The sequence below is a fragment of the Onychostoma macrolepis genome, chromosome 18 (assembly GCF_012432095.1).
Source record: "Onychostoma macrolepis isolate SWU-2019 chromosome 18, ASM1243209v1, whole genome shotgun sequence".
NCBI classification, from domain to species: Eukaryota; Metazoa; Chordata; class Actinopteri; order Cypriniformes; family Cyprinidae; genus Onychostoma; species Onychostoma macrolepis.
Window position 1 is genome coordinate 1,529,682 of NC_081172.1, and position 19,874 is coordinate 1,549,555.

At 35.5% G+C, this 19,874-nt stretch overlaps 2 protein-coding genes across 3 annotated transcripts in view; one reads left to right on the forward strand and one right to left on the reverse strand.

Moving 5' to 3' along the window:
* gdpd4a (glycerophosphodiester phosphodiesterase domain containing 4a) overlaps positions 1-15,011 on the forward strand; it is a 35,634-nt gene extending 20,623 nt beyond the window's left edge. Inside the window, exons 10-16 of one of the 2 annotated variants that reach the window (XM_058750551.1) lie at positions 2,730-2,880; positions 5,272-5,496; positions 6,759-6,916; positions 9,680-9,827; positions 9,908-9,990; positions 12,754-12,833; positions 14,132-15,011. In XM_058750551.1, coding sequence (XP_058606534.1) covers positions 2,730-2,880; positions 5,272-5,496; positions 6,759-6,916; positions 9,680-9,827; positions 9,908-9,990; positions 12,754-12,833; positions 14,132-14,238 — 952 coding nt within the window. In that variant the 3' untranslated portion in view covers positions 14,239-15,011. Of the gene's footprint in view, positions 1-2,729; positions 2,881-5,271; positions 5,497-6,758; positions 6,917-9,679; positions 9,828-9,907; positions 9,991-12,753; positions 12,834-13,955 lie in introns of both variants that reach the window. The other variant, XM_058750550.1, reaches the window with a different exon arrangement.
* A 2,404-nt stretch (positions 15,012-17,415) lies between these two features.
* myo7aa (myosin VIIAa) overlaps positions 17,416-19,874 on the reverse strand; it is a 48,401-nt gene continuing 45,942 nt past the window's right edge. The window contains exons 46-47 of the mRNA XM_058752026.1: positions 19,752-19,871; positions 17,416-19,635 (exon numbers count right to left, since the gene is read on the reverse strand). Of these exons, the coding sequence (XP_058608009.1) occupies positions 19,543-19,635; positions 19,752-19,871 (213 nt within the window). The 3' untranslated portion in view covers positions 17,416-19,542. The remainder of the gene's footprint in view (positions 19,636-19,751; positions 19,872-19,874) is intronic.

Here is a 19,874-nt window from a genome sequence, read left to right on the forward strand (position 1 = left end):
CAATGGAGTCTATGTGATTGTCCCACTTCACGTCCTGAGAAATTGTGGTGCCCAGGAATCTGAATGACTCCACTGCAGTCACAGTGCTGTCTATGATGGTGAGTTGGAGGAGAGCAGGGGGTTTCTCCTGAAGTCCACGATCATCTCCACAGTTTTGAGCGTGTTGAGCTCCAGGTTGTTAAGACTGCACCAGACAGCCAGCTCCTCAACCTCCTGTCTGTAAACAGACTTGTCACCGTCCTAAATGAGGCCGATGACTGTTTTGTCGTCTGCAAACTTCAGGAGCTTGACAGAAGGGTCTTAGATGTGCAGTTGTTGGTGTAGAGAGAGAAGAGCAGTGGGGAGAGGACAGAGCCCTGAGGAACACCAGTGCTGATCGTACGGATGCTGGATGAGAATTTACCAAGCTTTACTAGCTGCTGCCTGTCTGTCTGAAGCTGGTGATCCACTGACAGACGGAGGTGGGGACGGAGAGCTGAGTTAGTTTAGGCTGGAGGAGTGATGGGATGAAGGTGTTAAAAGCGGAGCTGAAGTCTACAAACAGGATCCTCACATAAGTCCCTGGTCTGTCCAGATGCTGCAGGATGTAATGCAGTCCCATATTGACTGCATCATCCACAGACCTGTTTGCTCTGTAGGCAAACTGCAGGGGGTCCAGTAAGGGTCCAGTGATGTTCTTCAGATAAGCCAAAACCAGTCTTTCAAATGATTTCATGGCCACAGACGTTAGAGCCACAGGTCTGTAGTCATTAAGTCCTGTTATCTTGGGTTTCTTTGGGAGGGGGATGATGGTGGAGCGTTTGAAGCATGAGGGGACTTCGCACAGCTCCAGTGATCTGTTGAAGATCTGTGTGAAGATCAGCTCAGGTTTTCAGACAGACTGGTGTCACACCGTCTGGGCCTGGTGCCTTCCTTCTCTTGTTCTTTCTGAAGACCTGGTGCACGTCATCTTCACTGAACTGAATTGCAGGAGGGGGGGTCGCTGGAGGTGTTAATGGTGTTTTTTTAAAACCTGCAATAAAACTCATTGAGATCGTCTGCCAGTTGTTGATTCTCCACAGTGCTAGGGTGTAAGTGCAAGTGTCTTGTGATGTGCCACACTGAAGCAGGATCACTGGAAGAGAATTGGTTCCTTAGCTCTCCAGAATAATTCCTCTTTGCCACTCTGATCTCCTTTTCAAGTGTGTATTTGGCCTGTTTATACAACAATCTGTCCCCATTCCTGCAAGCATCTTCTTTGGCCTGACGGAGCTGTCTGAGTTTAGCAGTGAACCATGGTTTGTCGTTGTTGTAGGTTAAATGAGTCCTGGTAGGAATGCACATATCCTCACAGAAACTGATATATGATGTTACAGTCTCTGTGAGCTTGTCCAGATCGATGGCAGCAGCTTCAAAAACAGTCCAATCAGTGAGAGAGAAACAGGCTTGTAAATCCCGCTCTGCTTCATTAGACAACCTCTGACCCCGTTTACAGTTATAGATCGTGTCAGGTATGGATTGAAATTGGGTTAATCTGGCTAACAGAATTAACAAGCTCCTCACTTTGTGTTTGACCAACTTATCATTTAAGTGACAGATTTAGGTTATTAGTTCAACCAGGTGAACATTAAGTTATAAGTTTACTATGTACGCATAAAATGAGAGAGCAGTACATGTTTTGTTTAAATATAGTTTTTGTGAATGTTGGTTTCTTTCACAGTATTTTAGACCTTTCTTCTGTACAGTAACAGTGCACATTATTCAGGCCCATGAAATACTTTTCCATGATTATGTAAGTCGGTATTGATAACTAAAAGTAAAGTAGAATGTAATTTTTAATTTTTTTTATAAATAAAGTATTTTTATTTATATTTTCCGTTTCAATTTTAGTAATTTTAGTACTTTAAATTCAACTTATTTTCAGTCAGTTGCCAAGGCAACATTTCTAATTTTCTTTTCTTTTTTTAAAAAAAGTTGTTTATCTAATATTTATAATTTATTTCAGCTTTATTTCAATTTTTTTTAAAGATTTGTTTTTCTTCATATTTTGGAAGAAGTCAAACTGATTTATCAAACTTTGGCAACTGACTGAAAATAAGTTGAACTTAAGGTACTAAAATTACTGAAATGGAAAATAAAAATTAATAGAAATGGAAACATTGAACTAATAAAATGACAGAAGCACATAAAAAATGAAAATGAAACCTAAAAATACAGAAATTAAAACTAATTCAAAATATTAATAAATACTGTAATAGTATATACTGTAAATATTACAAAAATGTGATTCTGTCAAATAAAATGACAGCACATAAAAATAAAAAACAAATTCAAAATATTAATAAATGCTGTAATTGTATATAAATACAAAAATAACGCCAAGAAAAAAAGTCAAAATCAAACTGATTTTTCAAACCTTGGCAACTAACTGAAACAAAATAAGCTGAACGTGAAGTATTAAATTGCTAAAACTGACATAAAGATAAATATAAAAAAACAAAGAAAACTGAGAATATTAAAAATAAAAACAAATTCAAAATATTAATAAAGTATATAAATAATACAAAAATAACAGCAAAAATCGCCTTGGAGTTACTGTTTTGTTTGCTTTGTTCTTAAATGCTATAAAATCGTAATTTTTTTCATATTCTGACAGTAAAAATCAAACTGAATTGGGTTTCATAGCATGCAGAAACAGCTCCATGCTCTTTGAAAATGCATAAACATTGACACGATGCTCCTCTCTGCAGTTATGACGGCGTCCCGTTCCTGATGCATGACAGCACCCTGAGGAGGACGACTAATGTTCACCAAGTGTTTCCCAACCGGACGGACGCACCAGCGGCCATGTTCACCTGGCCAGAGCTGGAGATGCTCAGCGCCGGATCCTGGTTTCTTCAGGTAATGATCCAGAACCTCAGGGTCCTGTTCATCGATCTAGCAGCTACATCAAAATATTGATGGCTATGTGCATTATTCAATACTAGCTGACTGAATACTGCCTGCTTTCAAGTGTGATCAAGTTACCTTCTTGGATAGTTTGCATTTGTAATGTATTTTTTAAAATAAAAAAATAATATAAGTTAATATCAAATATAGTACTGTCAAATGATTAATCGCATCCAAAATAAAAGTTTTTGTTTCCATAGTATATGTGTGTGCACTGTGTATATTATGTATATATAAATACGCACCTATGCATGTATATATTTTAAAAAATGTTACGTTTATTTATTAAATAGATTTATATATATTATGAATTATATTAATATAAATATATGCATGTAAATATTTTCAAAATATATAAAGTATGTGTGTGTATGATTTATATATACATAATAAATATACACAGTACACACACATTATGTAAACAAAAACTTTTATTTTGAATGCAATTAATCATTTGACAGCACTAATAAAATATAAAATAGTATCCTTTTGTAGTATGATCAAATAATGAGTCATGAATTTAAAAAAAAATGACTGTGAATGTGTGCAATGAATTGTGGATGCAGGATTCAGTGCCATGTACTCTGATGCACATTTTAGCAAATATAAAAGGCTATTCGATGCATAGAGAAAATTGAAGAAAGAGTAAGAACAATAATATGCTATTCCATTAAGTGTTTTTGTTAATAATTTATTGGCTATTTGACGAGTCCATTCTGTGTGTTCTCAGATCAAATGGATTCTGGTATGTATAATTACCCTGAGAGAACGAACAATATGTGGCTGGAAAATGCTGGAAAGAACATCACAACATATAATAATACCCAGCTTTATAGTAATTATCCTTTCTCTTGTATTTTTAGAGAAATCACTCAAATTCGTGGTGGTTTAAACAGATTAAAACAAACAAAAACCCATTGTGGTTTATGAAAACCCCATCGTTCTGTAATAAAAATAATGCAGAGCACATCCATATGTTCTTTGGTTCTTGGGTTCTTGATTAACCCGAGGATCCGTCTGAAATCCCTGCGTGGCATCAGCTGGGATTAAAGGATTCCGGCTGGAATTAGGCTTTGCCCGGAGGAAGCTCTCCCAGTTTAAAGTTCAGCGCAGGGCGTTTCAGGGCTTTGATAAAGTAAAAGGCTTGTGAATTGTAGTTGAAAGGTTTACTGTGTGTTATATTTGAGCTCCTAAAACACTGGATCTTATAAAGGATCTATAAAACTGCTTGATGTATTGCAGGGGTTCTGAGGGTTTTATCAGCCGAAAACCTTGGACGTAAAACTTTTACTTGAAGTTTCCCTTGAGATTTTTCACAATACTTTATGATAACTATTATTAAACTATATAATTATAAAATCAAGAAATATATTACTGTTGTAATCTAAAATTGTACTGTAATTTTTTTTATTCATTTATTATATTATTATTTTTTTAATTATTTATTTATTTATTTATTTTTTTAACTATGATTATAAAAATTATGACACAATACTGCTGTAAATTACAACTGTACTGTAAAATATTTATTTTTATTAGCATAATTAATTTGATTATTTTAACTATAATTTAGAAAATCTAGACATATTACTGTATCTTTGTGCAGGTCTTGTGTTTTGGTTTTTAACAAAGGTTTTAAATGGAAAAGTTGATACTCCCTGGCATGATTTTTTAAAACTGAATGAAAGCACAAAACCTGAGTGGAGATCCTTATATAAACAGTGCTTTACAATGGAGAATTCTTCGTGGTGCTGTCGTGGTTAATGCTTTTATTTCAGTTTTAAACCCTGAGGTTGCTTCTGTGTGTTGTTTTTGCTCTAATAGAGAAACCATCTTTCATGCTTTTACGAACTGTTGTAGATTGCAACCTTTATTTCTTGTTAAAAGTAATGTTTTTAGGAGTTGTAATGAGACCTTTTCTCTGGAGACGTTTATTTTGGGGTTCAAATATGTGAGGAAAAAAAGATTTGTTTGTCAACTTCTGAATTTTGTTCTAGGCCAAGCAAAACTGGCCATTTATACAAGCAGGAAAAAGAAAATAGAGCAAAATGTAAATCAGAACATATTAGCTGTGTTTCCTAATTTGGTAAAATCAAGAGTTATGGTTGATTTTCTTTATAAGTCTGTTGATGATTTTGTCACTTTTGAATGTATTTGGTGTTGTAATGAGGCTCTGTGCTTTTGTTTTTGAGGGTGAATTGATCTTTACATTGTGATGATTTTTTTGTATATGTGTATGTATATATATATATATATATATATATGTATTGTGAATAGGAGGGTTTTTTGTAATAAAAGTTTTGTTAAAATTAAAAATTCTCTCTGTCTCTCTCTCTCTCTTAGAGGGATCCTTTCGGCACAGCCTCGTCTCTTGATGCAGACGAGAGGGTTCAAGTCCAAAACCAGACTGTCCCCAGCCTGAAGGACTTCTTGAATCTGGCTGCTGAGCACGAGAGGCTGGTGATCTTTGACCTGAGACGTCCCCCTCGAGGACATCCATACAGAGACTCGTGGATCACGCGCACACTGGAGGTCATTCACAACGAGTCCTCCATTAACTCCAGCCAGGTAGTTCATCAGCCCCAGCTGGACGGTTTCTTCTAGCCATAATCAGTATTGGGGGTAACGCATTACAAATAACGCAAGTTACATAATCAGATTACTTTTTTATAGTGCTGTCATACGATTAAAGTTTTTGTTTACATAATATATGTGTGTGTACTGTGTATATTTATTATGTATATATAAATACACACACACATACAGTATATATTTAGAAAATATTTACATGCATTTACATGTTATAATCATATAATTTATATTATATATAAATATAATTAATATATAATTATAAAATTTTTCTTAAATATACATGCATGTGTCTATATATGTATGTATGTATGTAATAAATATACACAGTACACACACACATAATATGTAAACAAAAACGTTTATTTTGGTTGCGATTAATCACGATTAATCGTTTGACGGCACTACTTTTTTCAAGTAGTAAAGTAATGCATTACTTTTTAATTTGCAGGAAAATATCTGTTACTTTTTCAAATAAGTAAGTCCAGTTACTTTGTTCCTCATGTATTGACTGACAGCTCTGGTGTTGCCATGTTGAGAGAAATCGTGAGTAAGTGCAGAGCGTTGTGTGAACATGTTACTGTAGTTCTATGAACATGCATTTACTCATCTCTCCTGCACAAAAACACATTCAGTGTTCCTGAAAATCAATAAAAACAGTGAAATGCAAACTCAGAATATTATACAAACCTGCAATAATTAAATGTTAATTAAGTCAAATATCATTTATGTATTTAATCCTATTTTATTAACCAATGTCTTTGATACTGAGCTTCAATGATCCAATTCAACCATACTAAGCAAAAATGACATTTGTGTTTCAGTTTTGTTATTGCTGAATAGTGTTGAACTTTTTTTTCCTGCGTCATATTATTCATTCAATTAGTTTGAGCTGCGTCCCTCTACTGTACAGACGTGAATTTACATTTCCTTCAGCCTGAGGCGTATTCATTTCACTTTTGTTGTGAAAGGGCTTTTACATAGAACTTTTTTATGTTTAATGTTTATGCCCAGATTTGAAAAGTAACGTAACACATTACTTTCCATAAAAAAAAAACTAAGCAACGTAATTAGTTACTTTTTTAGGGAGTAACGCAATATTATAATGCATTACTTTTAAAAGTAACTTTCCCCAACACTGGCCATAATAATTATAATAACCTCATGGCATTTTGCCGTTCCTGTTTGAAACTGTTGTGTAAAAATGAAGAAAGGATGGCTGAAGAGGTGTTTTCTGGTAGGTGTTGTGGCTTCCAGCCGATCAGAGGAGTGTGGTGCAGGAGCTGGACCCGGAGCTGCAGCAGACGTCTGGAGATCACGCCTCCATCCAGGAGCTGCAGGAGGAGCACATCGTCCGACTCAATCTGCATTACAGCTACATGTCACAGGAGCAGATCAGGTACGGCCGATAGCCAGCGATTGCTGCGTCTGGACAGAGCACTTTTTTTGTATTTTAACCCTCTGGGGTCGAAGCCTGCAACGTTACGGTCTGTCTCGTATTTTCTTGATGACCGTGAAAAGAACTAAAAATACTCCATCAATTTGATCGTATAGATTAGAAAAAGGTATCGTTTGAAACTGCAAAAGTTTTATTTGTGTATACTCATAATAACAACAAAACAATGTGCTTTTATTAAATAAAGAAAATTATCAGGGTGCGCCCTCTGCTGTCTCGGTCTCTGTCACCCCTCTTCACAGACACGTAAATAAAACAACCTGAATCTCAGCCTCAACGACACAAGAAATATATGTACAGAAAGCTTGAAATGTCTACTTTTAAAAGAAGTCACGTCCTAAACAAATATTCTCTGTTAAAGTAATCTGTATGAAACCAATGCGATGCCCAGTTTTTCCTGTCTCTAATCATTATCTCTAATGCGGTCATGCCCATGAGCCGATTGCGCTTTTCAAATTCTGTAATGTAAAAATAAATGCCCACATCGCCCCGTAAAAAAAACAAATGTGAAGAGTTCATCACCGTTACTTTTTGTTTCTGGAAGAAAACGCGCTGAGAGGAATAACCCAGAATTTACCTCAGAAGAAGAATACAATGCTATGTGTCACGCAGCTAGATCCAGTGGAGGATATCACTCTGATGAGTAGCCGAAGATTAGTTGCATCTGTTGTTATTGTGACATAACCTGTACACATTTTACTAGTTATACTTTTTCCAAACTGTGATTCCTGACTACATATATGAAATCAAGTGAAACATTTTGAAATATGTGTTATTTCATTGTCTAAATGCCTCACAACACCAGGATGTTTGTTTAATATTTGAAAACATATAGAACCACAATATATAAAAGTAGAATGAATGTTAACACTATGAATGTTATTAGAGTCTCTGAATGTTTGGCAGAAAGGTGTGTTACTGTTCAAGTCTCCGTGTTCAGATCAGTATGTTCAATCGTGTCCTTGACCTTCACTGAATATACTTTTTATTATACTGTGTTGTAAATAAAATACAAATAATACAAATAATCAAAAACCCACATTAATTTACTCTTCTCGCACTCTTTCTTACCTGCCTCAGTCACATTCATATTGATGGCCCATTATGGGTGGCCCTTTGTCTCTCAGGTGTGAATCACTAAATGCAGTCCATAACTTTTTGGGTTAAAAATTATCCGAAATCAATATTTGAGCAAGTACATAACCAGACGGTGTTCAAAACTATTGCCCTGCTTTAGCCCAATTCACAATGGTTAGCTTATAATAATGTTTTCTAATTTGAGTGGTACGGGTAGGAATTTGCTGGAAATTTGAGCATGCTGCGATGCCATTACGTCACGTCTGTAAACATAAAGAAGTTTCCCTGGCTAGTATACTATATTGCGTGTGTGGATGCTACAGGTGATGGATTGTTTATAGCATTTTTCTCATGACAGCTGGAATAATAAAATGTATCATTTTGATAGCGGATTGTAATCCAGAAAGGATTATGTGTTTATGAAACACATGTGACTGAAATTAGATTACATGTTTTAAATGTGCATCGGATTACAGATAGCCTATGTGGGATTACACATGATTTGTATTTTAAAGTGAACCAGTTCGAAGGAAGAATAATTTGCTTTTCAGGTTAAAAAAAATTCTTAATATGAAATTTGAGTGGTATGACAATTAGAGATTAGACTGTACAGAAATTGAAATCTACTCGCTTATACACACTATATTCACACAGTCACGTAATGCTGATGTTGTTGACATGAACAATTTGAGAATAAAGTATTACAATAATAAGAATTTGCACGGTTTGATTTGATATGAGCTAACTGATCGTTAGATTTTAATCACCATTGGTAGCACGATTTATTGTAATACTTTTTTCCTCAGTTGGTCAGAACAAAAGTTGCAAACTTGTTACTTGTTCAGATGACAATATCCGGTGAAAATTCTTATTTGGGTCATATATTCCAAGATGTGGGCAAGTACAGTATCCACACTGGTTCAGTGACTGACAGCCACACATATTCCTCAAAACATTAGATTCATCTGCGCTGGAGCCGTGCCAGAGCACAACCCACGTAATGAAGATAATTGTGCAAATAACTGCAATTGCAGGTTTTCAAACAAAGTTAGCAACAAAGAGACAAAACTTATGGACTGCAGCTTTAAATGTATCTTTAACTGTATTAAAAAATATTTTCAATACTTAAACCTATAAAAAGAATAATTAGGGCGGGGTAAAAAATAAATATTGATTTCTTAATTGAATTGATTCTCATTTTTTATGAAACCATATTGATGCTTAAATCCCAAGAATCGTTTATTCTAGCCTGTTTTCAGTTAATGAAGGGAACATTGTAGCGTACCTTCTATTCAATAAATTGCAGTAAGCTTTGTTACTTTTGATATGAGAAAAAGTCTCAGATTTCAAATTCTTTCCATTTTATTACAGCATTCAAACAATAAGTGCCGCTTTGGCATTGTTTAATGTGTAGTGACAGATTGACGTAAAGATGTCAATACAACAGCTTGTAAACAATGTCTCGTGACATCACATTGTGACACAAATGAACTCCTTCAAAATAGAATTTTGTCTTTTATTGAAGTCTTCTGACTCATTGCTGAGAAAAGTTTTTACAATGAAAGTATGAAACTTCATAATGTTCTTTCGGCCTAATAACGTCTCTCCTGAATGCGTCTGTGATTTCAGAAAGTATGCCTCCGTGAACATCAGCACTAACCTATATGTGATCAGTCAGCCATGGTTGTATTCGCTGGCGTGGTGCGCCGGGGTTCATTCGGTCACGACGAACGCTCTGCACATCCTCAAGACGCTGCATCGGCCCCTGTTCCTCATGGTGAGCACAGATCACAAACCTCAAACCCTATGACTGACCGACATGTATCAGACAATCATGCTTCTCTTCTCCTCACACAGACTCCTGATGAGTACAGTCTGATGTGGATCCTGACTGACGTAGTCTCTGCTTTCATCATCGCTGCTATTTTCATCTTCCACTGGTGAGTTCTGTTCAACTAACCAGAAAACCTGCAGTGCCACTTTAGTGTCAAACCTAATCAAATGCACATGCATTGCACGTTCAAGGATTTCTGAAGACCTTCCAGATCTAAATCGCATAATGTCTGTTTAAATATAGTATGCAAGATTAAAACTGCATCAATTGCAGTATGTCCCAAATCATAGTTTGTTAGGATAATCTGAATATTCTAATATTTTATGTGCAAAAGCATATTATTTGCGTCTTATCCAGTGTGCATGGCTTCATAATGTCTTGTGAATTTATATTGCTGTTGTAGAACTGTCTTTTTTTTTTTTTAAACTGCATGCAAACGCTGCATCACCGTGGCCTAATAAAATAATTCATTAATTTAAAATAAAACTGTGTGTGGTTGGTAGCTAGCTAGGTGAAAAGACTGTATCACAACTGTATCACATCTAGCTGCACTATTTTAATTCTTTTTTTTTTTTGTGCATTTTGGGCCAGTGTCAAGATTGTTTGCATGCAGTAGTTTAGTAAATACAGTGGCATTTTAGTGCCACATTGATAAATGAATACTAAATCTATGATTGAGTTTAAATTCATAATATTTTTAGAACAAAGTCAAAATTGCAAGAATAAAGTGTTATACTGAATGAATAAAGTTAATTAATGTGAAAATTCCACATACTCTTAAAAAGTCTTGCATTGTTGGCTTTTCTGAGGTAAATGTTATGTTATGGCTTATGATGATTCACAAACTGTTTTATTGACATTGGCGTTTTTTTTAATTGTTCTGATTTTTTTCGACACCTTCTGATATTCATTCGTGTTTATTTTGCGCTGTAACTAGTAGAAAAGAGATGATTGATTTCGCTTGAACTGAGGTGAATACAGTGATCTCACGCCACATGAAAGAGTGTAAAAACACATTTATTGTTTGCGTGTCATGATAAAATTGACAGAATTTAAAGGCTGAGACTGTTATTTTAAAAGTAACAAAGCACAAAGCTTACTGTGATTATTGGGTGGCTGGAGCAATACTAATAATTAGTGCTGTCAAACGATTAATCTCATCCAAAATAAAAGTTTTTTTTAACATAATATGTGTGTGTACTGTGCACATTTATTATGTATATATAAATACACACACATACAGCATGTATTTAGAAAATATTTACATGTATATATTTATATTCATATAATTTATATTATATATAAATATATTTAAAATATAAACATAACATTTTTCTTAAATATATACATGCATGTGTGTATTTATACATGCATAATAAATATACACAGTATATTATGTACACAAAACTTTTATTTTGATGTGATGAATCACGATTAATCATTTGACAGCACTACTAATAATGAATTGACTTGAAAATGTTAAATATTATTTGCAAGCATTTATACCATTGATAAAACAGCTATTTGCCTCAGAAAAGAACCAGTTAAGTTAAATGAATTGGAGTCCACTTTAACCTATAATTTTTTGCATATGGGCCCAGGACTGACTTGCTGCGCCTCTGAGTTGAAGGCTTCAAACATTGTGAACATGCTGCATGTTTGTTGTGGTTCTATGATAAATGTTTGGTCCTGCAGGTGGCGTGAGCGAGGTTTACCGTTCTGGTCGGGCAGCAGACAGGTGAATGAGAACGGGCCGTACAGCAAGTTCAGGACGGGTAAGTTTGATTTTTGGCTGTGAATCTGTCATTGCTCATGTTTTTGGCGTGTTGTGCTGCATGCGGCGTCCAGATCGCTGGCTATTTTCAGAATGGCAGACTGCCAAATCTGCAGTTTACAGCACATTACAGTGAGTGTGATACAGCACTCATGATGTAATGCACTCAACCTCATCCAAACATCTAATCCAGGACTGTTTATCTGATACAACAACAGAAATCTAAAAACTGGAGGTAAAATGCAAAATAGCTATATTCATTTCTGAGTTTATAATTGGTCATACATAAAAAGGTCATATTAGTGGCATACTAAATCTTGAAATATTTAGTGCATATTGTGAAATATATAAATATAGTACACAGTACATAATGTGCATTAAACTTTTGTTCTGAACATAGTCAGTGATTTTTGTGTGTGTGAGATATGGCACATTATTATATATTATAATGTATTATTCATGTATTACAATATAAATTATGTAAAGTACAATATATATATTTATGTATGTGTGTTTGTGTGTATTAGTGCTGTCAAATTATTAATCGTGATTAATCTCATCCAAAATAAAAGTTTTTAACATAATATGTGTGTGTACTGTGCACATTTATTATGTATATATAAATACACACACATACAGCATGTATTTAGAAAATATTTACATGTATATATTTATATTCATATAATTTATATTATATATAAATATATTTAAAATATAAACATAACATTTTTCTTAAATATATACATGCATGTGTGTGTATTTATACATGCATAATAAATATACACAGTATATTCTGTAAACAAAAACTTTTATTTTGGATGTGATGAATCACGATTAATCATTTGACAGCACTACTAATAATGAATTGACTTGAAAATGTTAAATATTATTTGCAAGCATTTATACCATTGATAAAACAGCTATTTGCCTCAGAAAAGAACCAGTTAAGTTAACTGAATTGGAGTCCACTTTAACCTATAATTTTTTGCATATGGGCCCCGGACTGACTTGCTGCGCCTCTGAGTTGAAGGCTTCAAACATTGTGAACATGCTGCATGTTTGTTGTGGTTCTATGATAAATGTTTGGTCCTGCAGGTGGCGTGAGCGAGGTTTACCGTTCTGGTCGGGCAGCAGACAGGTGAATGAGAACGGGCCGTACAGCAAGTTCAGGACGGGTAAGTTTGATTTTTGGCTGTGAATCTGTCATTGCTCATGTTTTTGGCGTGTTGTGCTGCATGCGGCGTCCAGATCGCTGGCTATTTTCAGAATGGCAGACTGCCAAATCTGCAGTTTACAGCACATTACAGTGAGTGTGATACAGCACTCATGATGTAATGCACTCAACCTCATCCAAACATCTAATCCAGGACTGTTTATCTGATACAACAACAGAAATCTAAAAACTGGAGTTAAAATGCAAAATAGCTATATTCATTTCTGAGTTTATAATTGGTCATACATAAAAAGGTCATATTAGTGGCATACTAAATCTTGAAATATTTAGTGCATATTGTGAAATATATTTTGTAAAATATAGTACACAGTACATAATGTGCATTAAACTTTTGTTCTGAACATAGTCAGTGATTTTTGTGTGTGTGAGATATGGCACATTATTATATATTATAATGTATTATTCATGTATTACAATATAAATTATGTAAAGTACAATATATATATTTATGTATGTGTGTTTGTGTGTATTAGTGCTGTCAAATTATTAATCGTGATTAATCTCATCCAAAACAACATTTTTGTTTACAGAATGTGTATACAGTGTATATTTATGTAAATATAAAGACACACAGATATAGTATATATTTTGAAAATATTTACATGTATGTATTTATATGCATATAATTTATATTATATATAAATATATTTAACATACACATATATATATATATATATATATATATGCATGTGTATTTAATTTTAATTGTGTATTTATATATACATAATAAATATACACAGTACACGCATATATTCTGTAAACAAAACTTTTATTTTGGATGTGATAGTTTTAAAATGAAAATAATAAAAATAAACAGTGAAATTAATTTTGTTTATCAACCATTGACATGCAAATTTGTGATTAAATTATGGAAATGCATAGAATTTATAGACTTAAAATATTTATGGTCAGAAGGGTTTGGTTGACAAAAGGTTTGAAAATCCCTGACCCAATTCCCCAGGGCAAAGGTTAAGTAGGGGATTTAGTAGTCATATTTCCCAGCAGCAGCCCCAGAAGGCCTTGTTGTTCAGTGCTGTGATGTTTGCGTGTGTCTGTGCTGTAGACGTGTCTGAGGTCCACGGCATCCGCTGGAACCCGCTGTTCTTTGACGGGCCCTCAGCTTCCCGGGACCCCGAGCTCCCCCTGCATGTTCCCCCTGTGCATGGCTTCCCCATCCCTGTCTGACCCTCCATCACTCTCATTACGAGCCGCTCTCATCTCTCTCCATCCGTCCGGCAGAGCTGAGCGACGTCTGGTCCATCTCCAGCATCAGCGTCCGCGGAGAGGCTCAGAACTCGCCCATCACTCCCAGCCTGCCCACCATCAGCGAGGAGCCGCCCGTCTGAAGATCTGTGGAGGAGCAAAGCCTGCAGCATCACCGCTTCAGAGCGACGCAGACATCAGTCTGAGCTTCAAAGCAACTGAGGAAGATTTCTTGATTTAAAGATGCTTTTCATAAACTAGTCTGGACGAGGGTCAAACTTTGGAGACACAAGTACATGACTTTATGAAAACTGATATTAAATGATCCTCCATTATTGGGCAGACAGGTGATATAAAGGCAAATATTAAATATATAAAATCCATAAAATAATAATTATATATTATTTTTATATTTATATATATATATATAAAACCTCATGTTTTAGGTCTGAGGAAGAGCCTCAATCAAAACTTAATAAAATTACAATAGAAGTAATAAAAAGTAAATAAAATATTAAGTAATAAAAAATTACACACTCATGACAGTTTAGCACATTTTCCCTAAAATTGTCATTACTCTTAGGTGTCCAGACATAATTTCCATTATTCTGTGAAACGTACTGCAACATAATTATATCTAAAATTAATAGAATTTTATATATGTAATATATATTTATATATTTATAAAATTATATAAATTTATATAGTATAAAACCTATATATAATATTAATGGTCAATTTTTTTATTTTATTTTATTTTTTTACTTTTTTTAAATCCACTAATTAATTGCAATTTTTACATTTAATTAAATTTTATGGGAAAATGTGCGAAACATTAAACAGTAACATCAAATAAAATATTTCCATATTTTATATATGCACAATATATCACAGAAGTGAGTACACCCCTGACATTTTTGTAAATATTTTATTATATCTTTTCATATGACAACACTGAAGAAATGACACTTTGCTACAATGTAAAGTAGTGAGTGTACAGCTTGTATAACAGTGTAAATTTGCTGTCCCCTCAAAATAACTCAACACACAGCCATTAATGTCTAAACCGCTGGCCACAAAAGTGAGTACACCCCTTAGTGAAAATGTCCAAATTGGGCCCAAACTGTCAATATTTTGTGTGGCCACCATTATTTTCCAGCACTGCCTTAACCCTCTTGGGCATGGAGTTCACCAGAGATACACAGGTTGCCACTGCAGTCCTCTTCCACTCCTCCATGACGACATCACGGAGCTGGTGGATGTTAGAGACCTTGCACTCCTCCACCTTCCGTTTGAGGATGCCCCACAGATGCTCAATAGGGTTTAGGTCTGGAGACATGCTTGGCCAGTCCATCACCTTTACCCTCAGCTTCTTTAACAAGTGTTTGGGGTCGTTATCATGTTGGAATAGAAAGGAGGGGATCATGCTCTGCTTCAGTATGTCACAGTACATGTTGGCATTCATGGTTCCCTCAATGAACTGTAGCTCTCCAGTGCCGGCAGCACTCATGCAGCCCCAGACCATGACACTCCCACCACCATGCTTGACTGTAGGCAAGACACACTTGTCTTTGTACTCGCCACACACGCTTGACACCATCTGAACCAAATAAGTTTATCTCGGTCTCATCAGACCACAGGACATGGTTCCAGTAATCCATGTCCTTAGTCTGCTCGTCTTCAGCAAACTGTTTGCCGGCTTTCTTGTGCATCATCTTTAGAAAAGGCTTCCTTCTCAGACGACAGCCATGCAGACCAATTTAATGCAGTGTGCGGTGTATGGTCTGAGCACTGACAGGCTGACCCCCCACCAGCACTCATACGTCTATTTCCCAAATACCACCTCTGGATATGATGCTGAGCACGTGCACAAGGCGAGGCCTGTTCTGAGTGGAACCTGTCCTGTTAAACCGCTGTATGGTCTTGGCCACCGTGCTGCAGCTCAGTTTCAGGGTCTTGGCAATCTTCTTATAGCCTACGCCATCTTTATGTAAAGCAACAATTCTTTTTCAGATCCTCAGAGAGTTCTTTGCCATGAGGTGCGATGTTGAACTTCCAGTGACCAGTATGAGAGAGTGAGAGCGATAACACCAAATTTAACACACCTGCTCCCCATTCACACCTGAGACCTCGTAACACTAACGAGTCACATGACACCGGGGAGAGAAAATGGCTAATTGGGCCCAATTTGGACATTTTCACTTAGGGGTGTACTCACTTTTGTGGCCAGCGGTTTAGACATTAATGGCTGTGTGTTGAGTTAGTTAGAGACGACAGCAAATTTACACTGTTATACAAGCTGTACACTCACTACTTTACATTGTAGCAAAGTGTCATTTCTTCAGTGTTGTCACATGAAAAGATATAATCAAATACTTACAAAAATGTGAGGGGTGTACTCACTTCTGTGAGATACTGTGTATATATATATATATATATCTCAAATAATAAATATAGTATTTCTTATTCTAGGGTGAAATGCAGTTAATACTGTGGTAGTACCATGAAATTCATGTACCATGGTATTTACATGGTACTCAGAGTAATAGAAAACGGTATGTTTGTGATATTTTGTTAAAAAATATCAAAAGTATTTGACCAATTATTTTCTCAATTGGTGGCATAAGATGAATCCATCATCCAGTTTCTGTTGCTTCTGTGAAGTTTTTTTCATTAAAGACTGAATTTGCCTATTTTAGACCCAGATGCAAATAGCCTGATTACTGCGGTATGATGCATGGTAAAATGAGCTGTCATTGTATTTAATCCAGAGTGTTTTGGAAATGTATAAGATGTCAGATCCTTTGCATGATGTGATAAATGTGACAAACATTTACAATCAGGAAGACAATAAAAAGCCAAACAGACAATCTGGATTGAAAAGATTATGGAATTGCTGACATTAAAGTACAAAAGTGCTCAATCAGCCTCTAATTATACAAGGTTTCTGATTAATGTGATCAGCTTAAAGGTCTTGGTTTGCCAGTGAACAAATGCTCCTCGCATCATCCGCAGCGTTTGCATGTTGAGCAGTCGCGCTCGGGCTTGCATACTTGCTTTGTGCTCCATTATGGGATGCTAAAACATTCCTGCCTGTAGAAAATGCAATGCCTAGCGCGATTTCTATTGCTTAATCTGTCTTAATGTAACTTATGTCTGTAAATATGATTGTAAACAGATCTTGAATGATGTTCTGATCAAGTTTTTTGTCTTTTTTGTTACTCTATCATTAGCACTAATAGCCTAAATAAAAATATTTTTAGCAGACTCAATATATGCCTTGATATATATGTTACATACAGTATCACATCACAACAAAATTAGTGTTGTTCGTGTTTAATTTTCATTCATGTAATAAACGCTGCACTTTTTACAGGAACATTTAATATAAAACTAATATGGTGCCTTTACAGAGTAGTCAGAAGTTTCTCTGCTCATAAATGAATCGGCACACAAAACACAAGAGACCGATGCATTCAGATTAGTTTCTGATGTTACAGTAAGTCAGACAAATATTTGTGTTGAAGGACATTTGGTGCAAATAAAGGCCATAAACTGAATGAATAAAAAGACACAAACAGATCAAACCTACTGCTGCAATATACACAAGCATCAAGAGTCGCTCAAAAATTGATAACTTCAAGGACTTCAGCAGTTTCATTCTAGCATATTAATCTATGGATCTCATGGAAACATGCAAGTCACATTTGACCCTAAAATCGATTCAAAAACCAAAACGTTTACATTTTACATTAGGAATGTGAATCCTGTTCATTACGTAAACACTGTACATTATATCTCAATTTAGCCGAATGCATTTGGACATTTTATTTTTGCAATCCTCAGATGTTGGTTTTCTTTAAATCCTCAGCTCTGTGTTTTATTACTTCGGTGTTTTTAAGTCATACATTAAAGGCAGTGCAACAAATACTACCTTGTTGCATGAACACAACAAAAATTAGACCTCTAAATCAGGCTTCATAAAAACAAGGTTTCATTTTCCTCTATGCAAAAATAATTTTTCTTTAGGGTGAAATATGACCTGAACATGTTATCGATAGGCTTCTGTGGTTCCTCTTTTTTTTTCTTTTTAATAAGGCCATGTATTTTTCTCTTTTCGTTCCCAAAATGCACTCCATAATCAGCTGTATTTATATTATGACTCGAGACTCATCGCTCATGGAAATGAGGTTATAGTGGCAGATTAACAGATGAATGTTGCTCATGTAACACTTTTTAAAGAACTAGTTCACCCAAAAATGAAATTTTATAGATTATAGTGGTGTTTTTATCAGCTCATTCTGACGGCACCCATTCACTGCAGAGGATCCCTTGCCGAGCAAGTGATGCTACATTTCTTCAAACCTGATGAAGAAACAAACTCATCCACATCTTGGATGTCCTGAGGGCGAGCACATTTTCAGATTTTCACATTTTCATTTTGGATGAACTGTTCCTTTAAAATGCACATTAAAAAAAAAAAAAAATTAAGGCATGTTGTTAAGGTGTAACATTTTAAAAACAGAATCAAATAAATTTAAAATCACAGAATTCTCAAAACAGAACACTAACATTTGAACGATTATAAAAGTTCTTTTTTGCAGCCTTTAAAAATACGCATTCAAATGGCTTCAGAAACTCATGCAAATATTTTTCTGAATGTTTACCACATAAATAATCCAAACACTGTGAGGAATACAGCACACTGCTTCAGGATTCATGTACTGTAGCAAAGCCATTCCAGTTCATATTCGACTCACAAAACTTAGTAATATGTGACCCTGGAGCACAAAACCAATCATAAGGGTCAGTTTTTTAAAATTGAGATTAATACATCATCTAAATAAGTAATCTTTCCATTGATGTATGGTTTGTTAGGATCGGACAATATTTGGCTGAAATACAACTATTTGAAAATCTGGAATCTGAGGGTGCAACAAAATCAAAATATTGAGAAAATCACCTTTAAAGTTGTCCAAATGAAGTTCTTAGCAATGCATATTACTAATCAAAAATTAAGTTTTGATATATTTACGGTAAGAAATGGAACATGATCTTTACTTAATATCCTAATGATTTTTGGCATAGAAGTAAAATGCATAATTTTGACCAATACAATGTATTGTTGGCTATTGCTACAAATATACCTGTGCTGCTTATGACTGCTTTTGTGCTCCAGGCTCACATATAATACATAGAGCCAATCATCCAGCAAAAGACATAAATCAGGCGTCATTTCCCAAAAGCAGGAGCTTTGCTCAGAGGTAGTCATCCTCACTGGAGGCGGATGAAGAGTCTTCATCGGGATACTCGGAGCCCTGGGAGCTGGCCGAGGGGGTGCGGCTCATTCGCCACAGCTGGGACGCGAAGGCCCGCCCCCAGCTGCACGGCCGACCAATCGGCCGCAGCAGACGCACCAGCTCCGCCGCCTCGCGCCAATCAAACGTTCACTTGCTCTGGCCGCGTGAATGCCGCTGCTTGCTCATGGTGGTCAGCATCTGGCTGATGTAGGACGTCAACAGGTCATCCATTTTGTAGCCCTGTTATGAGGAAACAAGGGAAATCAATCTACAAATCAGCATTTTTTCCTTTCATTAAACCACACCTGATGAAAGTTTCACGCGACTACATTGCATGCAAGTCATTTTTCTCTCACCAGTGACGTCTCACACAGAAGTTTGCTGCCCTGAACCAGGTTTCCGATAGTGATGTGGAAGTACGTGTTCCCGCTGCTCCAGTTGGAAATCTTGGTGAAGGGATATGTGGTTAAAATATCCTG